This window comes from Apis cerana, linkage group LG1, assembly GCF_029169275.1.
Source record: "Apis cerana isolate GH-2021 linkage group LG1, AcerK_1.0, whole genome shotgun sequence".
In the NCBI taxonomy this organism is placed as follows: Eukaryota; Metazoa; Arthropoda; class Insecta; order Hymenoptera; family Apidae; genus Apis; species Apis cerana.
The window spans coordinates 6,241,613-6,267,725 of NC_083852.1; the positions used below are offsets into that span (position 1 = coordinate 6,241,613).

Consider the following 26,113-nt stretch of genomic DNA (forward strand, 5'->3'; position numbering starts at 1 on the left):
CATTTGAATTTCATTTTATCTCGATCTAACATTCTCAATTCCGTCAATTTCATTATATAAAACGTTAATGTAAAATCGATCCATTATTTAGTGGAGTTTCGAAATCTCGTTAATATATTATGGAAAAGGAAACGGAAGTAGAATGGACGGTGAGAGGATTCGGTCAATCGGGATCGTTGGCGCGAAAAATTGTTGCGAACCTGTTCCGCCAGCAAGCGTTCAATTTAGATCGTAATCGAAGCGTTAGTACCTGTTCCATTTTTCAGTATTTCGTTTTATCGTGCTCGCCGTTTTATTTATTTGACAAATGTTTGGATTGAATTCCTGCCACGCCATATCTTCTAAAATGAAGTTTTCCTCTTGTTAAAATAATTCGATGGAATTACTTGCATAGATCGTGATTCGATTTCTAAATCCCATAGAATAATTTCCGTTAGAATAATTTCACTTTGCTTCTTACTTATTAATATAGAATCGCGAAATTAATGCAAGACACGTTACAATAATAATTTATCAAGTCTTCAAGTTATAATATTAATAAATTCTTTCATGCCTGTTCAAAACTTCGTGAAAAGAAGAAAAAGCGTAAATAAATCGCGACCGAGTCGACAATACCGATCGTCGGTACAAAACATGGCGCGAAAATCAAAATCGCCGTTTTTTAAACACTTTCTTTCCATATCCTCTTTGAAAATTCTGCATTCAAATGGGACGATCCGAAAATCGAAACGATAGAAAAGGAACGAGACGAAGAAGAGAAGAAGTTAATTAAACGAAGGAAAGCGTGGAAAAGGAACGAACAAGAAACACGAAGGAACGAGTCCGTCGTGGTTTGCTTTGAGATCAAATACGTGGCTTGGACGTTGGAGCAACTAAATTTAACTCTGAACTCTCGCATTTCGTACCGCATTTGAACCGGTTCGTTTTTTTTTTTTTTTTGGAACGAAACGAGAATTCCTCTGCCGATTCCAAAGTGTACCATGCATTTATGCTTTTTCCGTAAGCTTTTCCGTTCCATAGGCATGGATATGTCTATAAAGCGAGTCGATTGGATTCGTGAAAGGAAATCGAGTTTCGGAGGAGAGAGTTCTTTTCAATCGTGATTGTTGTGATTGTTGCGCGCTGCATACACGGGGTTTAGTGTTGGGAATACTTTTTTTTTTTTTTTTAAGGGACGTTCACTGTGGTGGTGAAGGAAACTTTTCTCTTTTATCGCGATGATCGTGTATACGTTCTTTGTTCTCCTCGTCCATTTTTGCGTTGCTGCAAAGAACGTTAGAGAATATCTCGTACAAGTTTGATCCCCAAGTTTGAAAAAATCTTCCTATGCGATATGATTATTTTTTATTGAAATATAATAAAAGTTAAAATATAACAAAATATACGTACGATCACAATTTACAATTTCTCATATTGTTTCTTAAGTTGACGATAAATATACGACGATAAAAAAATTAATAAGTTTAATCGTAATTAACTGTATATACGTTCTCGGCCGGTTTATTTGCGAATCGATGTTCATTGTGCGTATGCGTGTGTACATGGTGGGTCCCGGTAGGTTGCTGCCAACGCACGATTAATAAACAATGGGTTATATAACCTTGTTGGCTGGAATGTTAATCAAGAGAATCGCGTAGTTAAACTAAGTTAATTAAATGACATTAGAAAGAAAAAATAACGATAACAAAAAAATATCTGTAATTCTCGTATTTCTATTCCTACGTTATTTAATTCAATAAGTAATTAAAATTTACCGGTAAATTTAACCAACGTATATATCTCGCAATATTTTTCCTTATATTTTAACTTTTTCGAACGTAATTGCATCACGTATCGAACTTATTTACCACGCATTATCGGCCTTGACCAGTACGAACTGTCCCATTTGTCTAAATTATCGATCAAATATTACTATTATAATCAAATTTGACAATGCATTAATCTGATCGATACGTTTAATACATTATCACTCGCTTATGCACGATATCCTTATATTAATTACTCGATCGTAACGTGTCTGCCCGACTAATAACTGATCTACGTTACTTGTACATCTAATCTACACTTATCGACCGATACAATAACAATGTCGCTTCTTATCGTATACCTATTCTACTTGCCTTACGGATCGGTTTATACTACTCGGTTTTTTAACTCGATGATGGACGATATTTAACAGCTGAAAAATTTATCGTTCAAAAACGCGACGTAAAGGTAAAAGCGTTACGTCTTGTATTCCAAAAATGTCCGACCATTGATCATTTTATTCTACTCGACAATGCTTTCACCTCCGAAGGAAAGTGACAAATTCCAGCCATTAACGGAGACCGACGAATCCCTACGATATTGCCAATTTCCCGTCAAGATTTCCATGTCAAAGGATTTTCTCGAATCGAGGAACGGAAGTTGATCGAGCGTGGCGCGTGTCTCGAAGAGGCACACAGAAAAGAGATCAGAAAGGTGAAATTATTTTCCATCTATCGATATTACTCTTTCTACACTTTCTTCATTTATTATTTATCTTTCGAAACGATATTTGTTTAAAGATTAATTTTCTGATCGGATAGAATTTTATTTATCATTTTAATATTAAATTTTATTTATTATAATTTAAGTAATTTACGAGTATTCCTTATACGGGTAATGATTTAATAATTTTGGAGCTACTTCAATAATTTATCGTTCAAATTGGAAATAATCGTAATGATTGTACGAAAAGGATCGACTGTAATACGAATAAATATTAATTGTTCCTCTTAATTTTCACGAAAAGTAACGATTGAGGAAAAGAAACAGATCGGTTAAAATAAAATAGAATTCAGTCAAATTATCTCGTAATATAAACGATTGTAATAACCCAAAACATTCAAAGTCGTTCGCGACTTCGAACGGTATTCATAACAATATCTGATCAGTTCTTCTCCGACCGTCGAACATTCAACTCGATATACGTCGAGTATATGATCGATATACTCTTCCTCTTTCGATCTCCATCATCCGTCGTATCCTTCGAAACGACATTCGATTCGAGTCAACGACACCTAACCGTTTGTCCACTCACTTCCCCCTCCCCCAAGTTGCGTTAGCGGTCAAATATCGATCCATACGCTCCTATAAATAGACACCGGGTCGTATTTAGCATTTCGCTTACGAACCGCTCGTGCTTAACGTCCGCGTGCACCGAATGCAAGCCAACTCGTGACGATATTCGTCGTTGGCACAGTTCCTCGAGATGTGCCTTCGTTTTTATTGTTGTTGAGCTTTCGAATTTCGTTTTTCTTCCTCTTTTCTCGTTGCGAGTCGATCGATCGGTTTCTCACAGAGAGCTCGCCTCTTTGTCCGGTTTATTGGAAATGGAAGAAGGGGGCTTATTGTAAGAGTCACGTGAGATTTCGAGGTGTCGTCGATTATCGCGATCAACGTACGATTTTCTTCTTCTTCCGCTTTGTATTGGGGAAATAAAATGATAATCTTCTTTATGGGATTGTAATAATGGAATGGAAGAGTGGAAAGAGGATAAAGTTATCAAAGAAAATTTCTCCCAAAAGCAACAAGATATTCCCCGATTCCATCCAATTAGGGGGAGTTATACTTAACACTGCTGGTATATTTTTCCAAGAAGTGTATATCACATGGTCACGTGGCAGCAATTAACAAAACTGGTTATTACGCTTGGCCAGGGATTATTCCCACGAGTCTTAACCAATTTACTTGGCAACTAAGCAGGTGTACAGGGTACACAACCGTGGTGTAATTGCACGCGGCCACTCTGGTGAATTTACACTCTTGTCCTGCTTGCGCTCGTATAACGTCGCTGCCTCGCCTCTTCCGTCCAACCGATTTTGTCCTCTCTTCTCGAAAGGGGGACACGTCGGATTATATTCGGTTTCTTGGACGGTGCATAATTGAATGAAAATTAATCGATTCGTCGTATTTAAAATAGTTCTTCGCGTGTTATGTTGAACGTATATACAAAATGATTTAATTTAAGATAAATGGAGAGGAGAGAAGAGAATTGAAGAAACTGTTATTTTTTTCCTCCTAGAAATATAAAAACGTTGTCATAAATAAGTAATCCTTCTCATAAAAAGATTTTCAATCAACGGATGAAAAAATATCAACGCTTATAAATACATTAAAATTTCACCAAAATAATGTCATTGTTATATCTTCGAAAACATTGTATTTTATTAAATTCCACGTTTTACTTTGATCGATGCAAAAATTCGCAACAAATTTTCGAAAACGCTTCTTCCCAGTCTCTCTTTGCACAATTTCTCACATCGCGTTTAATAAAATCAATTAATCCGCGTCCCTGATTCAATCGAAGTTTCCTCATTTGTGCTCGGTATGCGCTGTGAACATAGCGGCAAGTCGCGAATAAACTGCGTTTAACTTTAGTTTCGGTGCATGAAGGCAGAGGGATCTCTTTCGACTGTTTCTCGCCCGATACCTTTTCACGCTGACTTATCTCTCTCGAGAAACAAGCGAAGTTGGGTTGTTCGAACGAGGTTTTGGAGGAAGTCGTGCATGGGTGGAAAAGTTTCCGTGAAAGTTTTTGTCGAGTGGTTAGATTAGAATATCGTTATTTAAAAGTATTACAAATTAAATTATCATTACAAATCATAATTAACATATATATATGTATTCTTTTTTATATCATATTGATATTGATACGTTAAAATATTGTGAATTCTGTTTATGTTAATGCATTACATACAGAGGTCGTTTTGTTTTAATATATGTGACGAATATTATGATAGAAATAAAAATGTGTGTGAAAATGGAGATTTCCCTTTATATTAATCAGACTCGCATTCTTTCCAGTAGTGAGCAGTAATTTGATTTAATCTTTGTAAGAAATATCGTTATAGTGTCATAATGAGATATTCGAAGATATCGAACAAAAATATAATATCAAATCGATTAATTTTAAAATAAAATAGTCTAATCAAGCTTATTAGTGTGTACAAATAGACAATAGTGTATACAAGTTTAACTAAAATAATTGGTAATTATATAAATTAAAATTCGTTCGACTAATTTAACTTAACCTAATAGATTTCGTTCAAGCGCGGGAAATTCAAATGAGATGTGCGTTCACGATCGAAAACATCAAACAAACGACACGATGTTCGAATGAAATGATGCCGGTTAAAACGTTGGAGATATATTTTACGAGAAGAATCCTTTTATTACTCATCGTAAACCGTGACGATACTCTTTAGGCTGTGTTACGTGCGAGTTCGAAAGCACGGAACCATCGAAAATTTCTTCTCTCGGTGTGGAAACGGGAACGATGCTCGATTAATCGAGCTTGACGTGAAACTTTGCCCGCACTCGTTCCTTCCTTCGCCGATTCGTGACTGGAATGAACTGATTCTAGGAAACGTCGATTCGAATTGCACAAGTTCCACGAAACCTTTTCTTCGCTTTTCGTTTTGAAACGAAAGAATCCTTTTTTTAAAAAGAATCCTTTTCATACAATGATTAACATGTCAGATTTTTTTCTGAGGAAAAAATTTTTAATCTTCGTTTTAATATATTTGCACATGAAATATGTATCTGTTGTAGATTAATTTTAACGCGATGTAAGTGAAAATTTTATTTTTATTTGGAAATTTTTTAATTTTAATTTTTAAATTTCGATGGAAAATTTTAGTACAAAATTGTTGATATATTAAAGATTTTCAAATATTGAGATTAAGAATAAGATAAATCAATCTATTTTTTCAATCAAATTTTTCTTTTTAGGAATAATTAATTCTCAAAAGATTTTAACTTTTATTGAAAGGATTGGTAACGAATGAATGGACAAAAGATTCTCTGGAAAATGGATCTAAAAGAATTTATCATGAAAATTTGAGAAAAATTATGATTAATGATTGGAATATTTCAGTGGCATGAAAACAATTATATATGTATATTCTGAAAAAACTTCTTATTTCAATTATCAAACATTGAATTTTAAATTTACATTTTTGTCAATGATAGTTATTATCTCTTATTTTTTATCACGAAAAATATTAATCATTTTTAATAATCGTTTTGTAATTAATTTGTTCTTATAGTATTATTTTTTTATTTTGGTAATAATAGATATAAGTCCCTAGATTTTGTTAGTTACAATATATCTGAAATAACATTTAAAGTCTCTAGGATTTAGAAATAGTTCATCAATAATTCATTCATTCGTTCTTCTTTCATAAAATTATTTCCACAAAGATTAGAAAAAAATATTTTTCAGTGTATATTTCATTTCGTATAGAAATCCAGGAATTTTGATGGCGATATTTTTATTCAAACGAAAATTTTCCTCTGGTATCGACAATTGAAAACATACTGTTGCTCGAACAAAAAATCCTTTTAAAATTTCAATGTCTAACTTTATGCAATTCGTGGCCTATTCTTTTTTTAATGTCCAATGTTTATTTGTATTATTTATATTTCTATTTCATATATAAATAAACGAAATGCTGGTATAATCCATTCGAAATTTTTAATTTTTTTTGCAACAAAAAATCTATCTTATTATAAAAATTCTTATTTTAATTACATATAATCGTGCATTTTTCATGAGATTAAAATATTAAAATATAAATTATTTTGGCGCAAATAATCTATTCTCGAAATTACCATCTAACTCTCGAATCTCTTGATCAGAAATCGAGATCCCTCGATATATATGAATCGAGAGATAGGAGATACTAGACTGGTAATCCTACCTTTATATCGATTGCCATTCAACCATGTTCACGTTAGAGATCGAAAAAGATGGCTCTCGAATCCTTTTGTCAGAAGTCATTTATCAGTCGTTTTATCATTTTTAAGTCGGAGTGGTAAGCTTTAAGAGATACACAGAGCTGTGAAATTGGACTTGGCGAATGAAGTTCAGAACATCGTGCCAATAAATATACCGATCGATCTTTCGAGAGACAAGCGAGCCGAAAAAGTATCTTAGCCATTAAAATATACGATGTTGAAAAGATTAGATTTACTAAATTAGTAAAAATAAATTGATATTTATGATACGCTATAATATGAACTTAAGAAAATAATATTTAATGTATTTAATTTTTATGTAATTAATTCAATGTATTACACATTCTTTCATTATTTTACTTTTTATTGTCATTTAATTATTTGTTGCTGATAGTTTGACCGAAAAGAGAAAAGATTTTTTTTCTTTTCCCAAAGATATATCATAAGATTATCTTAAAAATAATTTTGAAATAAAAAAAATAAGAAAAAAGGAATAAACGATTCAAATAGCATTAAAGATAACATTTGAAGAAATATTAGGGAAAAAAGGACCAATCATACACAGCAAAAGGTCGTCGCTTCTTTTCCATTTCTTTTTTAAGAAATATATATATATATATATATATATATATATAGGATTGTGGGATGGTTTAAAGATTCCTGAGGGACGCATTGCTCGTTTATCCAACGACAGAAAAGAATTTCTGATCCGGTTGATAAGAAATATGATCGTAAAAATGACGTCGTTGATATTTACAGTTTACGTTTTGATGGGAAAGGAAAATATTTTTCTTTTCTCAAACAAGGGGGCAAGAAAATGTTTCAAAGAAAATTGTACGCATTATTGCAACGAAGAATTTTTGTTTAAATTTTCTGCAATTGATCATTTAATTAAATTTTCTGTTGCAGAATTTCATAAAAATAATTATAAAAATTATAAAAATTGTACAAAATAAAAATTTAATTGTAATCATATGTGAAACTTGTAATGAATTTATATAGATGAGGTACTAGATTAATAAGAAATTACTAGACTAGTGACAAAGTTATATTCTATACAAAACATTACTTCGTTTCATAGAAATTCAATTCGATCCATAAAAAAATTCACAAAATATTTTTCAACTTTATCTTATACCAAACTTTCCCGATTTCCTCAAGAATGAATACTTTCAAGCAATCTTTCCCTTTTCTATCTGAATAAATAGAATGATATGTAAAAAAAATTCATCGTATTTCTATCTCATTTCGTTTCCAGCGAATTCGACTCGAAATTTTAACATTGACGTATGCAAACAAACGAATTTATTCAACGATTCCGTTCTATAAAACGAAGCTTTCTTCTTTTTCGTTAACTCCTTCGCTCGGATGCACCTTCATCTAATCACAGAATTTTCTCATTAAAGATTCTCCATCTCGGTTCTATCTCTTTTTTTCCTTCTTTCTTCTTCGCGTATTATAACGAAGAAGTACACGCACGAAAAAGTATCATTAACGACTTGTATTTTTCTCCTTTTTGTTGCAAGTTTCCAAGCTTGTTATTTCCTTTGGATGAAGGCAAATTCGTCGAGGATAATTATACGAGATGAGAAATGTGTTAATACTTGCGTAATTACGACTACTACGTGATTATTCTAATATATGGCCTACGTAGTTATTTTTTGAAAATAATAAAAATTTCGTTGTTTGAACAAATTATTGTTAATTAAATTGTTAAAATTTATCGTATGAAAGTGTTATTCCGTAAAACAAAGTTAATGAAATTTATCAAAACCCAATTTATATGAATTTGTACATCGAATATAACAAAAATTCGACAAAACCTAACCTAACTTTTTGTCGAGAAATTATATCATGTTTAAAAGTGGGCGAAAATAATATACATATTTTTAATTAATTAAAAAGTGAAATAAAAGTGTATAATTTTGACTTCGAATTGAAAGAACAATATTTATATGACGAGTATTTCGAAAAAGACAGACAGTCGAAAATGGCCATCCGCGATCGTGGGAGTGAATTTCTTTATGCGTGAAGATTGCAAGCTTAAGAAGAGTCGAGAGTAAGAAAGTTCACAGAGAGAGAATTCTTAACGAGAGATTGAAGAAAGAGTTTCTACGAGAATTTAACGATGCGCGTAGATGGGTTATTTGCATCTTGTTGCTCGAAAAGATTCACGACTGTGATTCGAATTGATCACACAAACATATACTGATTTATTTATACTCTCTTACGTTATTTCTTGAAATTTTTTTAAAATTTACAGAAGAATTTTGTATAAGAATTTTCAAAATCGATTCGAAAAATAGTTAAGTATAGTTACACATTGCGTGATAAATATTTACAATTTTCGAAAAATTTATAACGAAAACAGCGTTTCGTAAGTATTATCCAAAGTATTATCCTAAGTCGAATGTTTAATTGGCACAATCTAATAACATCAGTAAAATACAATTACAAAGATTTGCAGGTGAAGTAATAAATGAGGTTAGGTTACCCGATGCATTTGAATCGTATTGGAAAGATGAAGGAAGAATTTTTTTATGCTTCGATGCTGAAGTATTTTTTCCTCAACGATCTGTAATAAAAGCATTGTTTATAACAATATTAAGAAGAAATCGAAGAAAATTTTACTATTAAAAAAAATACAGTTTGGGACAAGATTAAAAATTACAATTAAGATGGAAATAAGAAGCAAGAAATTCTTCATGAATATTACAATCCTTGAATGAATCAGAGAAATGTAATGTAATCGGGGTACAGGATTTGTACTTTTAATGAATTGCAAACCATTTAATCCAGCTGAAGCCTGCAGAAATTCCAGTTTCACGGATCACCTGTACAAATGTTATAATTTCACGTAAATACTTGCAAGAAAATGTTATCACATCTTTTATAAATGTTTGTGTATTTAAACTTAAACGTACGATAATTTATCTTTGTTGAAAAATAAACATAATATGGAAAATATGAATATCTAAAACACTCATTACAAAAAATAAATCACACTTTTATTTAGCATAATTATGTTATTTTACACAATCAGGAAAAAAAATAATATATAAAAATTAAAATAACACATTTTCGATATTCCCTTGATAACGATTTAAATTATTGTTGTCTCGTTAATTGGAGCAAGAACTAAACACCCACGTGGAGGAGAGTGGACATTTGGACCAAGGGATCATTTAATTACGGTTGACTGACACGAACGTACGGTACGTCTGACTTTAAGCAGACAAGCGACATTAATAGGAGACGCCTCTGAAAATTTATTTACTCGACTGGATCAAATGAAAAAAAAAGTTTTCCCAATTTATTTTTTGAATCTCTGTAAAGAGATGCGAATGCGAGAGCAAGAAAGAACGAGGCATTAAGATATTTTTTTTGTTCACTTTCAAAGAAAAGAATTTTTCATCATGACTTTGAAAGGAAAGATTTCTTTTTTTGAATTTTTTATTATCTTTTGATAAAAGTTTCAAGGATTTTCTTTGGAAACTTTTTCAAACTTCTTGTAATCTTGTAACACCAAACTCTGAATCTCATTCGATTGATACGTATATATATACACTATATTTCTGGTTTTTTTCGAAGAATATCAATATTACATAAAAATATAAAAACAAGACATACTCTACATTTAAGAGATTCTTTCGTATAACAATTATTATAAGTATCTTCACTAATTTCATAATATGTATTACATAATAAATTTGCATTTATAATTCACTGATATAAAACAAAGTTTTTGGTATACCAGAAATATTCAGCCTATTTATCAATTATAACCAATTTCAACTAAAGTACGACCGCCCTCTCTCTTACACTCTTAAATTAATCTCTTTTTCGCCTCATCATCAAACTTCAATTACTCATTTTCACGTCTCTTCCAGTCCTCTAAAGATATCCTATAAAAACAAAAACAAGCGTGAAATTTTCTTAGAATTATTCGAACTGAAAAAGAAGAACAAGAAGAAAATTATTCGAAATTAGAGAAATTGATACCTCGTGTTCGTCAATGGATGAAGCCAGACGGAAACATTTTTCACGGTTTGGGTAAACGGTGCGCGGCGTGCAAGCGCCGAGAGCCACCCCTGTTCGGGGGTGGCGGAACTACAGGGTGGCCAAGAGCCACAGTTGGTTGCGGGCTGTCGTCCTGAGCACATTACGCGTCTTCGACCTCCGCCACGCGACCTCGTGCATCATCCCCCGCGCGTTGCGATTGCGTGATCAAACAGTCGCCAAACCCTCGAGGAACCATTTGTCGAGCCTCCCCCTCCCCCCTCCCCCTCTGTTGTGCTTCCGTATTCGAGTGAGTGCGTGGGACACGTGTGTACGTGCGTGTACGTACGCGCGCGTGATTGCACGTACGTGAAAATCGACCTCTCGAGTTCTTTCCTCTCTCTTCCTTCCTTCCTTCCCTTTTCTCTTCCGGTCTTCAACTTTTTCAACTCGGCAACACAAGGGGGAGGAAAATTAATCTCGATTACTAAACACGATCGTCTCGTTTGCACTGGATTTTTAAGTGGGATCTACGGCGTGCGTTTTCTGAAAGAAAAAGAAACTGATCGAAGGATCTTTCACGAATTAGTTTCCCCTCCCCAGAATCGAAAGGAAAGAAATACCCGAAATCCTCACCTGATCGAACTCGATTTCTGGATTCATCGCCAAGGATTTTTTTTTACTTTGATCGGTGCCTTTGGAAAGAAAGAGAGGGCGGGGAAAGAAAAGGAAGAGAGGGAAAATTGAATCGCCGCGTTTAGAAAGCTCGAGATTGCGACGAAATAATAGGTTGTCCTCGTATTTTTTAAATGTCAGAGGACAGACAAAAGCTCGCTCCCCCGGCGGGAACTTTCGATTAAAATTTTATCGGTCGGGGGGCGGGATTCCGTGAAATGTAATCCGGTCGTTAAACAGTGGAGGGGAGGGAAGAGTGATCGAGCGAAGTGGGATCGTTGCTCGCCTTATTGGATCGCTCTGTGTAACCCGTAACATCCGGTGTTTTATTCCGAATGAATCCGAATGAAATTCTTTTCCGTTCGGGAAACTGAGTCTGAGAGAGAGAGAAAAAGAGACAGAGAGAAAAAAGAAAAGGAAGGAACCGTATCCTGAAACAATCTCTCGTCACAGAGATTGAAGGAAATAAGGGGGAAAATAAGGAGAGGAGGGGGATCGTCGAAGGTTTGGAGTGAGAAGAATGGAAGGAATATCGCGTTCGAAAGATTCACTGGAAGGTTGAATTCTTTTCTCTTCTTGGAAAGATCAAAGGCATCCGGTTATTACGTGGACATTTGACTGAACACGCGTGGTTCCTCCTCGACTTCTGTCTGTTGGAGACGGGACGAAGGATGCTGATATTCAGGGAAGAATATCGAGGAAAAGGGATACTTTTTTCCATCATTTTCGAAGCCTTCGAAAAATTGTTAAATTTTTCTAATCCCTCGTTGTCATCCAAATTTTCCTCGACACGCGTGTCAAGTACGTATCGTTATACGAAACGACAAAGCTTGGATCACGAAAGCAATTAGCAAAGGAGAGAGATTCCTAAATTCCTCTTTTCGTAATTTTTGTCAACACGTAAAATTGAGCCAATTAAAAATTCGACGATCAAATTTCTTTTCTCTCCTTCGAATTTTCCTCACAAACTTTAAAGCTTCCTCCAGTTATACGATATGACGACAACGATTAAAAAAAATAATAATAAAAAGTGCATCGTTTCGAGTGATTAGAGAAAGATATTTCGAACGAGCGTGATCGCTCGCGAGTGTTTGGAAGAGAACATATAAGGGAGAGGAAAGCCAGCCGTTGTCCACCATTCGTGGTACGAATGCTGGCTGTCCAATGCCGCGTGCTCGTGTCGCGGCGATCGACGAAAGGATCCAAGACTCGTCGAGAATGCCAATCTCGTCGACGTGGCTGGCGTGGAAAAGCAAGAGGTGTAATCCCTTTAAAAGAGTCTCGAGGTGAGCCACGACGTTGAGCCTGATGTCGAACTGGAGAAAGACGTCGAAAAGGAGAAAAGATCGTGCCCCCTCTTGACTTTCTGAAGGAGGAATCCGATTTTTTTTTCATAAAACCACCACAGAAAATTGTTATTGTTGTTGACGATACTTTTATCGACGCTTTTATCATCAATTTGATTCGAAGCTGAAAGATCTTCGAATTCGAATTCTGCAACGGAACACTTTTGAACGTGCGAATAATAATTGTTCTGTGATAATTTTCTGTGAAACTTAAGTATGAAAGAATATTTTGAACTCTCAACGCTTCTCTTGTTTTGGATAATTACAAATTTTTGAATTATTCGTTTGTAAATTTTGCATTACAAGATGTCGTAGATGTTGAAAAATTCTTCGAACTCTGGAGCTTTTTTATTCAGCTTTGTGTTACAAGATTGTGGAATTCTTCGATGCAGGAATTTCTTATATCGAATTTATAAATAATTATTGAAGTTGAAGATTGTGGATGTTGAAGAGAATTCGCCAAATTCTGGATTGGTCAAAATTTTGGAATGCATCATCGAAGCAGAAGAACAGACTTGCGTGCAAAAGAAATCTGATTTCGAGAAGAGAAAGGAGGGAAAAGAAATAGCGCAGAATCGTTTCATACACACTGGAAAGAAAGAGATCGTTCATAATTTATTACAGTTTCTGTTCTGAGATTGCAATCTGAATTACAAGCAGAAATCATATTTTGTGAAGATTGATCTTCCAGTTTTTTTAATCGTGGATAGATTTGCAAGAAAATTGGAGATTAACACGATCGGATGTGTAAGTTGTGAAAGGAAAGTTGGAGATTTAATTTTCTTTTTCATTTTTTTTTCAAGAATTTGAATTTTTGGAATCGTTAAAAACACTTTTTCATGAATCCCTTTATGGAAAAGGTTAGAATTAATGAACTCGTGAATGTGATAACTAGTAAATTTGAATTTACGAAAGTATGGTCAACGAGAATTTCACGGAAGATCGTCGAAAAATACAATCCTCAATGCTCGTGGACAGTGAGAGTGTCCCAAAGACTCGTTTGTGATACGATATTAAATTTGAACTTGGCTGTTAAAAAAAAGAAGAAATTAGAAGTACATCAGAGACAGAATGCCACCAGTGTTTAAATAGCGCGTCCGAATTCAAGAACAATAAATATATTTTAGAAAGTTGTGAATTGTGGACAAGTTCGAAAGAAAGTGAAATAGTATCGTCAAACAATTTTTCAATTTCGCCAAGAATTCCTAAAAACCCATCACTATAGAGAAAGAACATTTTCAATATCCAAATATCGTTTACATTTCATAAACCAAGTGTCTTATCCGAGAAACATGATCCTTCCTCGAATTAATAAACCATAAAAAAAACCTGAAATCCTAACCTATCCCTTAAATAACTTCATTAAAAATTTCATTAAAAAGAAAGGAAACAATATCTAATATAAACGATATCTTCAATATATCTAATTAAAATTTTCTTTTCATCTTCGAAAAGAGGTATTAACGACTTTTTAAAATCCTTGTCTTAAAATATAAAAATCGTGTGATCGAAAAGGAAAGGAAAGAGGGAGAGAAAGAGAAGAAACAGTGATCCTGAGACCATGAACAGAAGAGAAAATCTTCCGACGGTGGTGGGTCAGGTGAATGGAAGTTGGAGTCGCAAGAGAGCCTCGGGATGCTGCACGCTGTTATGCTAGGTAGCGGTCCGGGTCGAGGGAGACACGAATGGTATCCGGGATTTTATCTGCAACGTCGACGACTTGGATGCAGGATGAACCGTGGGGAGCAGGAAACATTATTCAGGCAGAGCAGGCAGCTCACGAGGATCGTGCCGTCTCACGAGGACCTGGTGCTGAGCGTGCTTAAGTCGCCGATCAGTCAGCACCAGCAACAGCAACGCCAGCAGTATCATTCCACGCACCATTCTCACGAGCACCATGTCAACTGCCAAGGTCATCAAAATCATAAGAAGTGCACGCATTCAGGTATACTTGAATTAATTGGGGAGCAATCTTGTTATTTATCTTTCGTGGACATCGGCTTTCGTGACGATCGGCTGATTCTTGGCTGCTCACTGGAACAAAAAAACTGGGGATATAGGTTTTTAGCAACTTTTCCTTTCTTCGAGATGATCAAAAATTTTTAGGTTAGAGATTACGATTAAGAAATGATCGGGTGATATTTCTTGAAGTGGCCGCTAGAATTGTGGAAATAGTTTCTTTTTTTTATATTAGAAATCATCACTGAATGATTCTGAATCTATTCACTGAAATTATATAGATTTTTGATTGGGTGATGGAAATTTCTTATTGGATCAGGAATTGTAGTTATAAATTATCGAATGATTCAAACTAAATCACTAAAATCATGAAGTTATTTAGTAAAACGAGATATGTATATTGAATAAATTTCCTTCTAAAATAACATGAAATTTTTATAATCAATTATATTCAATGAAAATTTTTGTTTACTGATAATCAGTGATGAAAATTTGTAGGTTATGAATGATTAACATTATCAATCAGATTAGATTCAAATAAAATTAAAGATACAAAATAAGAAAATTTTTAAATTTATTTTTTTTATTTACGTACCACGTAAATTTCCAATTTGAAAATTTTTCATTATATTTTTCGTTATATTTAGAAGCACTGAAATTTTATCGTTTACGATTACTTTGAAACTAAATCTAATGCCTCGTTTACAAAGAATTAAATTACGTTGGTAAATTACGTTGGTAAGTTTCACGCGAAGTCTGGAAATTTAAAACACAAAGGAGTCTGTAAAGCTCTCAAAGAGGAATTGTAAAAGTCCCATTAACTGCATTTTCAAAGTAGCTAAAAAATATTCCAAAACTATTAAGCATTGTGCAAAGAAACATCTCACTTTAGAGATTATTTTCACGCGTTGTATTACGCGTTCGTTTTTATGTAGAATCTTTGTTAATTGAATTTTATATTACGTATTCTGCAATACATTAATATTCGAACGTTGTTTCATGTTATATGCTTGTGCATTATAATGAAAACAATATCCTATTACAATTAATATGAAAGTATCGAGATAAAATAATTTTAATTCAAAATAATAAATACCAATATGATTCGTAATATTTCTTAAAATTATGAGAATGTCCATTTCAAGTTTATTTTTTTTGAAAGCATTAATAATATAACACACGCGTAACTTTTTCAACAATTAATGATAACCAATGGAACAATTCAAGTTCGAATAGTTCGAAAACGAAACGCTCGTGTCTTGTTAGTTTGGACCAGAGAGCGTGACAACACGATCAAAACACGCATGCGTGAATTTCTATTTTCCACAAATAGGATACGTGAGCACAGTTTGACCGACTTTGAGAACACATTTCCTATATACTATTTTTAGTACTTGTATTTAAGAGATAATCGAATATTTTATGTTAGAGGTTATAGTAGTATTAAAAAAAAAAAAAGAAAAAAATGGAAAGAAAAAAATATGAATTGAAATATCAAAGGATAGGAAGCGCAGTTTGAAAGTTAAGTTAAGCCGTCTGATGGCTTTTAGTCGACTCTCGTTTCACAGCCGATGTTGGAAACTAGGCAACAAGGTGATTTTTAGCTTCTTGCTTGGTATTATACTCGAAGTTTGAAAGTCGCAAAGATTAATCTTTCTCTTAAAAAAAAAAAAAAAAAGAAACTGATTTCACGAGTACGTGGAATAATAGTTTTGTTTATATTAGATGTTTCGTTGTATATATTTCAAATAATTCGTGGAAATGAAGAAAAACAAGTGTTTTTCAAATATATATGATGGTTTTATTCTGTGATTTATGATATAATTTATTATACAAAAAGAGAAATATTTAAGGAAAATTATGTGATAAAATAGAATGCAACAATTTTAAATTATTCTTTGCCAGATAATTTTCGATTATATTTTTTAAATTTGTGAAAGAAGAATATTTCTTCGCGATAAAAACATTCTATTCTTATTGTTAGATCAAAAATAAGCAAGAACAAAGAGATGTTCCCTCGTTAGAAACCAAAGAATGCACACTTCTTCATTACTCAGTGAATGGAACACGATGTTGATTCGTGATTGTCGACTTGACGATTCGTCATAGGAGGTTAGAAAGCTTGATACGCGAATATCCCTATTAATAGGATATCAAGGGAGTTATATTTATTTACAATCAATAATATTGTAGACATCTTTTATCTTACGAATTCTTCTTCTATGAAAAATTTTGCACATAGTACAATTGATACATCTATAATTTTTCTTTTTTTTTTTTTTTAAATTAAAATATTCGAATATTTGAAATATTTATTGTATGATAAGCAAAATGAATAAAATGTTTGTTTATTGTTGAATGATTTCTACAAGTGTTATTTGTAATTACATTTCAGAAGTATCGCATTTAATTAAATTACAAAGCTGCAGGAATTCCGATACAAAGTTGCGGTAAAACGTTTCCAAATTAGGTTAATGCAGTGAACAATGTACTTTTACTTTATCAGAATATTCTTCGTTTAAACAATAGAGAATAGAGGATATATTTCTTTCCAATTTTTTTTTCAATATAATGATTTCGAAAAAAGAAAAATTTGCGTGTCTTTCTTGTTTAGATATTTTTATAATCGAATGAAAAAAAATATATCGATGTATAATCACTTCCAGTTAGAAATATAATAAAAGTTTATATAAATAAATTTACACACTCTTTCATTGCAAAATTATAATCTTATAAAGATCTTCATATTCTGAATATTTAACAATTCAATTGCAATTCACAACATTTGATAATATTTTATTAATTTGAAATTGATATTCTAAAACTTCCAAAAAAATATTCTGATTATTAAACGTGTATACTATACAGGAGAAAGTTTCGGTTCAAATTAGACATTTGTGCTGGTAATACAGTCTAATTAGTTCTTCCACGAAAATTCGCCTCTATGAACTACAATTACATTCGTTTCTAATGCTCTTTGTGTGTCTGTCTTTTTCTCTCTTCAAGATGTTGTTTACCTTTATTTGCCTGCAGTTGATGCTGGGAACTTGAATTATTCGTATTCATGGTTTAACGTTGGGTTTAACGCATTCTTAACAAGACTTCCGTCCGCTGGTTGAAATGCTTGTTCGAAGGATCCGTGAAATTCATTGTCTGGAGGATTAAAATGAAATTATTATGCAAAAAAAATTTCTTGGGATATTTAGATAATTTTCAATTTTTTATAGTTGTATTTATATCGTAGTTTGAAAAAGAGAATTTATCTACCTTCATTAATTATACTGTCTCTTTCATAGAAAGAAGAATTACTTGTAGAAGAATTATATTCTTTTGTTTGTTGCTCGAAACAGAGAATTTATTAACTTTTTAAGAAAGTATATAACTATTTAAGAGAATAATTATTTGAACAATCTGTATTTGATTAAATCTAATTTTTAAATGTAAATGTTACAATATATGCATAATTAAACTTACATTCAAATTAGAAATTTAACGATATTTTCTTCCTCTTCTATAATTTAGATGAATGAACACGTATATGAGAACACGATAGTTCCATTGCTTAGAACGCCATCAAGGATAATACGCCGCATTGTTCAGGGATATAATCTAGATCAGAACGTAATTATTATATTATCGATCACGAGTATGAACGTCATTGACCTTTCCACCACGTCCCTGTAATCCGTACAAAATAGCGAATAAATTCACAGGTAGTGTGGATAATCTACAGCCATGTGAATAAGCGGATGGTTGCGTTAATATTAACACTTATCTTGTCAACATTTCTTTTTTTCTGATTCTAGTTCTTACTTTTCTTATTCTTCCTCGTGTGGAAAGCGTTATTATATTTTAACGATACTTTCATTCTTGAATTTTAATTGCAAACTTCTTGATTTCAATTGTTATTTAATCTTCATATCGATTGGAAATTTTTTTGAAGATTTCAATACATTTTCGTGCAATGTTCCATAACTGTTAAAGATGTTTACAGAATTTTCAAACTAAATTGTGCCGAAAGAAATATATCGAAGTGAAAAGTTAAAGTTTTCTTTAAAACTAATCGAATTTTAAATTTCTGAAATGATATTATCGAATGTATTAAAAATTAGAATAGATACAGATGTCAAGATTCCACTAATAATATTATAAAAATATAAATTTTCACTAGACTTAGATTTTTTCAGCCTGATTACGTCATTTTTACGGAGAAATTATATAATAGATTTTATAAGATCGTTAAAATTGAAAATTTAGGTTAGAAACGACCAATGATTGAAAATATCGATAAAACTGGGAAGGAAAGAAGAGAATTGCTTCCTTTCTGATCTTTTTCATTCTTTTTCTTCTTTCTTCGAAAGCAGCAGCAAATCGGTTTTGTTCTAGGCAGAGTGGTTCTCGATGAATATCTCACAGTTCGCTATAGTACGTTTGAACTTCCGATTCTTCCTTCGTTAATGTCGCAGAGAAATTGCATGTAATCGTTAGAATTTATCTGCATGCACTATAGAGACGGTCGCTGCTCGACAAAGAGAGGAAGTGCTAGTGATGAGCGTGCAGATAATTCGAAGCAATTTATCGGCGTAGCGTGTACAGGTATCTAACGTCCACGTGAACCGTGCGCAACTTTTTATTTCGATCCATGCACCAATCTTCTCGTTGGACAACTGTAACCACGAACCTAGTTTAACCGAATAAATGATGTAAGTGCTATTTGGTAATAAAAATCCAAGAGAAAAAAACTTCAAAGTTAATTAATCGCACGATATTTAAATGTTTATTAATAATTAGAATCAAATATTTTATGTCATATACATAGTATACTCGTTTCAATGCTCTAAATATTGATCACATACTTCTATTTTTGATTATTTTCAAATTGACCTGAAGTAATTACTGAATTGTATATTCGATAAAAATCGATATTCGAAATCGAGTTTTTCCGATTCGTTACGATTTGAAGCAACTATGTGAAGTTTGGCATCCAATTGCGAGAATATCCGAATTTGCCCGAATTTTCCCGATTCGACCCGAACTCACATATATTTAACTACGTACGTTCTATCACAAGGAAAGTTATTATTTTTCGTTTTTGCTTTATCTTATATTATATTTTTAATTATATTACTTATCATTATTTAATATTACGTTTAATAATTTGTTATATATAAATTTTTGACGTTATTTGATTTAATAACGTGTGTTGAGTGAAATAAAAAATTACAAATTTTGTTTTCATTCACAGATAAGATAATTTTATATTTGTGTTTCGAATATTGCTGATTTTTTGGAGATTGATGGAATTGAATCAAGGATTCAGACTCTTTTTACTATCGTATATAATTAGTGTGTAGGTGGACGTGACCTTTGGATCTAAATCCCAAGTGGTTTTTTGTCTTGGAAATAATGTTGGGCGAAAAGGAAAACCACGAGAAATTTTTTTCATGATTCTTTCTTGTATAATTGTGCTTGTTAGGAAGTTTCGTTTAACATATTTTTATATAGATAAATGTGTACATATATTTAAATATTTGGATGTAAGAAAATTTTTTTATCATTGAAGAATTTTTAAAAATAAATTTAGTGTTTTCATTGTTGTAAATATCCAATTTTTTTTATTAAATTTATATAGTTTTTGCAAAGAAATATGAAGTTTCAATAAAATTTTTTTATCATTGTACAGAATAAAACAAAGATAAAAGACTAAGTTGATTTGATGACTTTAGTTACAATTTTTTTATGATATATATAAGAATTTGATAAGATGAATGACATTATTATTTAACAATTCGATATTTAGATTTTAAAATATTATGCTATAATGATAAATAATATCATAATAAATGATAGGAGGTTTTGGAATTGAATGTTATACTGATATATTAATCATTCAACAATTATCTCTGAATTCTCATGGTGTACTATAATTCAATTTTGATTCTACATAAAAGAATTCTCTTCATTTGAATGAGAAAAATTTCATTTTTGAATATTTTAATTGTTATTAATGATAATTTTTAATAATCAGTCTAAGAATTCATTGGATGATGAAATAGAGATGTTAATGAATAATAGTGAATTTTTTAAGAATTATGGAAATCTAAAATATTGATATAATTTGAAAAATAGAGTTTACACAAAATGAAACTTATTTTTATAAAATAAGAAATATATTTGATTAAAAAATTAAAAATATCAAGAAAGTATGACTTATTTCAATAATATAAAGAAGATTATTATCAATATCTTACATTTGATAAATATCATTAAAATTTATCAATTTCTAATTAAAAAGCAAAACTATATTTTTCTCAGAATTCAAGACTTTTTTAGTATTCTAATATAAATATTCAATAATTAGATTTTCCAATAAATTTCTATCAAACAAGCCCTCAAAAATATTAGAAATTTAATATATTTATTTTCCTTAGACTGAGTTAATTTTAATTATCATTTTATTATTATAAAGGAATAAAAGTGAAAGAGTATTCAAATATTTCTTTATTTTACCAATATAAAAAGAAAAAGAAAAAAAAAGAATTAATTCTAATAATGAAAAACTTATACTTTTACACTTATTTAAATAGATATGTTCTTTAATACTTAAATTAAAATATTTTTTTTATTCTATTCGAAAACTTCAATTTTGTGTAACTTCATGCAATGAACAAACAAGAAAACTTTTTTCAATAGCTAATTTTTTTTATAAGTTTTTATAAGTTATTAATATTGTAAAATGTTTGAAAAATTAATATATAATTACAATAGCTTTCTTTTGATGAAATAATTTAATTTAAATTTTATTTTTTAATGAAAAGTTAATATCCATAAAAATTTCAATAATTCCCTAATTAATTCTATTTAAAATAGAATTCGTTATGTTCCATATATATGTATCTAGAATCTGTTTTACATTTGTATAAATTATTAGGTCATCTCGTTATTGATATTGTTTTTACTTGTCTCGATCAAGATGGAATATAATTTCATACAACATCCTTCGAAATATTCATGAGCAGCTGTTGCTAATGCAAAATTAGATCGGAGAAAATAATATCGGAGAAAATAAAATAATTATAATTATCTGGCATTTCATCGAGACTTATATTAAATATCAATTTTATTTTATTTTTAATTTATATTTTAATGAATATTTCTATACTTTCACAAAATTCATTAACCTAATATACGTAATAATACACGTATATAATACAATTTGAGAACCATTGTTTTAAAATTACTAGTGATTTGTAACTAGTATTACCAACTCTATAATATTTAATTATAATTCATTTTCATAGCAATAATAAATCACTATTTTTAAAAACATTTTTTCGATAACTTAAATTTCACTTAATTCATTTTACCAATAATTACAAATTAAACTAAACTTTAAAAATATTAAATTTAAATTTCGTAAAATTAAATTTATTTAGCCCAGACTCTCTCTCTCTCTCTCTCTCTCTCTCTCTATATATATATATATATATATATATATATATATATATATATATATATATATATATATATTAAAAATCGTCTGTCTCTTATTTAATTTTTCACAAAACTCTCTGTCGTAATAAAAAAATTTTTGCTTACTAATAAAATCACGTCGTGAAATATATATCTTCCAATATTCACTCAGTCGATCTTCGATGACGGATAAGCAGTGTGCAGAAGCGAACCGATATACACGAAGCGACATATCGAGCAATCTCGTTACTTCAATTGATGCTCAGAAATATAGCCTCCGCGTACGCGGTCGATAATCGAATCTTCCAACCATTTTCGTTGTCCTCGTTTACACCCGTGGTCAAATAAAAAAATCTTGTGCGAGTTATGACACTCTGGATAATTATCTAGAGTTCGATTTAAGATTTTATATCGAGAAATTATCATCGAATTTATTATGGAAAGATAATTTATAATTAAAAGAAAGAAGAAGAAGAAGAAATAAAAAAATGGCGGAGAGAAAATGTCACATAGTATCAAGTATTACATAGGTTGGTGTTAATTAAAATTGCAAATATCCGACCGGTTTTGGATCAAATATTTCCGAATAATTTCTGCTTTATCTATCTATCAGTGCAAATGGCTAAATCTTTTTCTCATTTAATTTCTTTGTTTGGTTAATTGCACGAGAAGAAAGGAATTTTCGCGATTTTAATGTCAATTCAAAATTTTGAGTTTTTTTATGTAGAAAATATGAATGATCGATCCTGTCGAAATATTTCGTCATTCTGTTCTATTCGTATTTCTATTTCCATTTATTTTTAGAATCTCTACTTGCTACATACGTCATAATCGTACATGCGAAATGTCTCGTATTTTTACGATATTCGAGTGCACAATATTCACTTTATACTTATCTTATCAATCAAAAAAATGATGTGAAACGAAAGTTTTTGCGCAGAAAAGAAAAAAGGGATGTTGTTAAAGTTTTTGTCAATACTTTCTCTTTTCATCATTATTTTCGAAATAGTCAAATTGATCTCTTCAGATTATATTTAATACATTTATATATTTTTATGTATCTTTCGTTGTATATCGTAATTTAATTATAAATGATTCCATGACGATCAACTGGTTAATTCAATGTGAAAACGCATTATTTGAAGTGCTAATAACTGTTGTAGTATTTCATCGATCGGATGATGTTAATTGTTCACCAATAAACTCCAGTAATATTGTTCTTTCGAATAAGATCTTTCCAATTTGCTGTATTTCGCGATTCATTCTCAATTTTTTTCGATTGGCACTTGAAATAATTTTATCAGATTAAAATTGAATCTATATTTCATTCTCTATTCTTTGCACAAAATTATAATAAAAAATGGCAATAACTTTTCCGATAACCAACTAATTACAAAATTTCGTATAATTCTAACATCTGCAAAGAAGGATGCACGTGCCGCTTCTTCTTTCGCGATAACGAAATTTCATCGATTGTGCGCGTAGCATCGTGTGAAATATCTTTATCTAAACATTATCTAAATAGCGTTTCACCTCTCTCTTACCACCCATAATGGAAAATTGAAGTCGTTCGCGCTTACGTGGTACATACTTTCGATAACGATCTCGGTTAAGGAACAAAGGCCGCAATGAAAATACCATAGTTGGCTAAAAAAAAAAAGGATATATAAATATTATCGCTTCGCGCAAAACGTTGGCTTACCATAAGATAATAGCGTTGTCGATATATTTCATCATCGCATGATCTGGATGGTTTATTATAATGAAAAATAGTTTTGTTTTTTTCATTTTTTTTTTATCACAAACATTACGCTTTCTTTTTATTATAGTACGTCGTTATAGTGGGATTGGAAGTGTTTATAACACCAGTAATTTATCGGATAATTGCTTTTTATAGTGGAAAATGTTTTAAGGACGATGTTGCGTGATAAGAATGATTTTCTCGAAGGTTATGGAAATCTTTTTTCGAACCTTTATTTTCTTATGGGTGTTTTTCTTATCGATCGATTTCTGTTGGAAACAAATTATTAATATTTATCTCTTTTATCTCGAAATTTTTGTTTCGAAATTTTTTTTTTTTTATGCTACATTAAATTTTAGGAACATATAGTGATAATTTCTCTATCGAGAAATTGTACGTTAATAAAATAGAATACTGAGAGAGAGAAATGAAATAGATTAAAGAATATAATTGCTCTTTGTGAAAATAGCGGTCCATAGTCAAATACTGAAAGACATTAAGAGAATAAAATTTTATATCGAACGAAATTATCGAGAACAGAGATATATATTTCTTATTAAAAGATTCTTTCTAGAAGTATTCGCGTTGATCGATGAAATTTCCAGACTTGTTCGAAGGGAAAAAGAATTAGTTGTTTCCCCGTGTCACAAAATTTAGACATAAGCCACATCCAGCCGCCAGCATGACAAGATAGAGACGTTGACACGATAGAATTTCTTGTCGATGCAACGTCATTGCGAATATGATTTCAATCAAAAATCTGAGTCTATTGATCAATCGATATACTTGTCGAAGAAGATTCTATAGCATCTTTCTTAATTAATAAAATACAAATACCGTATTAGTAACATTAACCACTTATATGTACTTCGACATTTTGTTATAAATATCTAATCGATAATTGATAAGCAAATTTTCTCCAAAAAAAGTGAGCAGCCAATTACAAAACCCGATCGTACTCGACCATTTAAGCTGAATCTACACCCGATCAACGTATATGAATATTAATAAATAAAAGTGACGAGCAAAATCCCGAATCCCCATAATTACAAACTTATATTTTTCGAGAAGACTCACTGCTTCGTCCAAGAGAATAGACCACTCTTTATTTGATTTAACAAGTTGATATATTCACAGGACGATTTCCGAGAATAGAATCTTTCATTTATATAAAAAAAAAGCTTCGAACATTTCGTTACATAAATTAGATGAATTAGCTCGGAATTCCATTTACCCCATTATTCCTCTATCACTCCTCTAAAAGATGCGTCCTCCCACGAATATATCAACATCCTTGGTCAACACCTTTCCATCGTATCGAAATCGAAAATAAAAAAAGCCGAGAGAAAATAATAAAAAGAGGGGATGGAGAATCGGAAGACAGGCCAATCGGGCCAATTGTGCTGGAAAAAAAAAATTGTCCAGGTGAGAGCAACGAGAGTCTTCCACGAAGCAAGGACCAATGCTCGAGGCTGACGGAGAAGCGTTCGAGCGCCGCCGCTGCATACGCGGCCCTCCAGGCGAGCGAGGATGAGCTGATCGCGGAGCACTGCCTCGAGTCCGAGGACGCGGCGCTGAAAACGCCTGGAAGCGAGACGGAGGACACGGAGGACAACGGGGCGCAGATGGAGGAGGCTGCCTCCTCGCCTGGCCGCCGTTTCACCTTCCTCAGGCGGTTCCGATCGCCCAGATTCGGCGAGGCGCACCACAAAAGGGTGCCCACGCCGATGAAAAGGAAGTACAGGCGGAAGAAGAGCAAGGACGACATCATAAACAACGATATGAACGCGGCGGAGGTGGAGCCGCCGAGTTTGAACCAAGCAGGTGTCCCAGACCCTTATTATCCGATCTATCTGCCGATCGACCAGGCCTTCAAGGCCAAGTACGTGTTCCACCACAAGAAGGGGAAGACGTTTCAGGAGAGGTTGTACGTGTTCCTGGAACACCCCGGCGGATGGATCTGCTTCATCTATCATTTCACCGTGTGAGTACCTTTGTTTCTGTGAAGGGACGGCGAATCCCGGATGGAGTTGTGTGATCTGCTTATTAATCGTGGATCCAGGCCTGGAGAGGATAAATGGTAATTCGTTGATTGAATTCGCCGGTACTTTGGCCTTCTTGGGTGAGGATATATTTGGAAATGAATATTTTTTTTCTT

At 32.0% G+C, this 26,113-nt stretch overlaps 1 protein-coding gene and 1 long non-coding RNA gene across 10 annotated transcripts in view; one reads left to right on the top strand and one right to left on the bottom strand.

Moving 5' to 3' along the window:
- Positions 1 to 10,724: 10,724 nt before the first annotated feature.
- LOC107994867 (potassium voltage-gated channel subfamily KQT member 1) overlaps positions 10,725 to 26,113 on the top strand; it is a 61,814-nt gene continuing 46,425 nt past the window's right edge. For 4 of the 9 annotated variants that reach the window (XM_062080635.1, XM_062080666.1, XM_062080638.1 and 1 more), the window contains exons 1-2: positions 10,735 to 14,727; positions 25,381 to 25,939. In XM_062080635.1, coding sequence (XP_061936619.1) covers positions 14,418 to 14,727; positions 25,381 to 25,939 — 869 coding nt within the window. In that variant the 5' untranslated portion in view covers positions 10,735 to 14,417. Of the gene's footprint in view, positions 14,728 to 25,380; positions 25,940 to 26,113 lie in introns of all 9 variants that reach the window. The other 5 variants (XM_062080639.1, XM_062080661.1, XM_062080668.1 and 2 more) reach the window with 4 other exon arrangements.
- LOC133666822 (uncharacterized) lies at positions 17,074 to 19,378 on the bottom strand. The gene is made up of 2 exons (XR_009831516.1): positions 18,216 to 19,378; positions 17,074 to 17,894 (listed from the first exon to the last, which is right to left on the bottom strand). It is a non-coding gene; the product is annotated as an uncharacterized LOC133666822 (long non-coding RNA).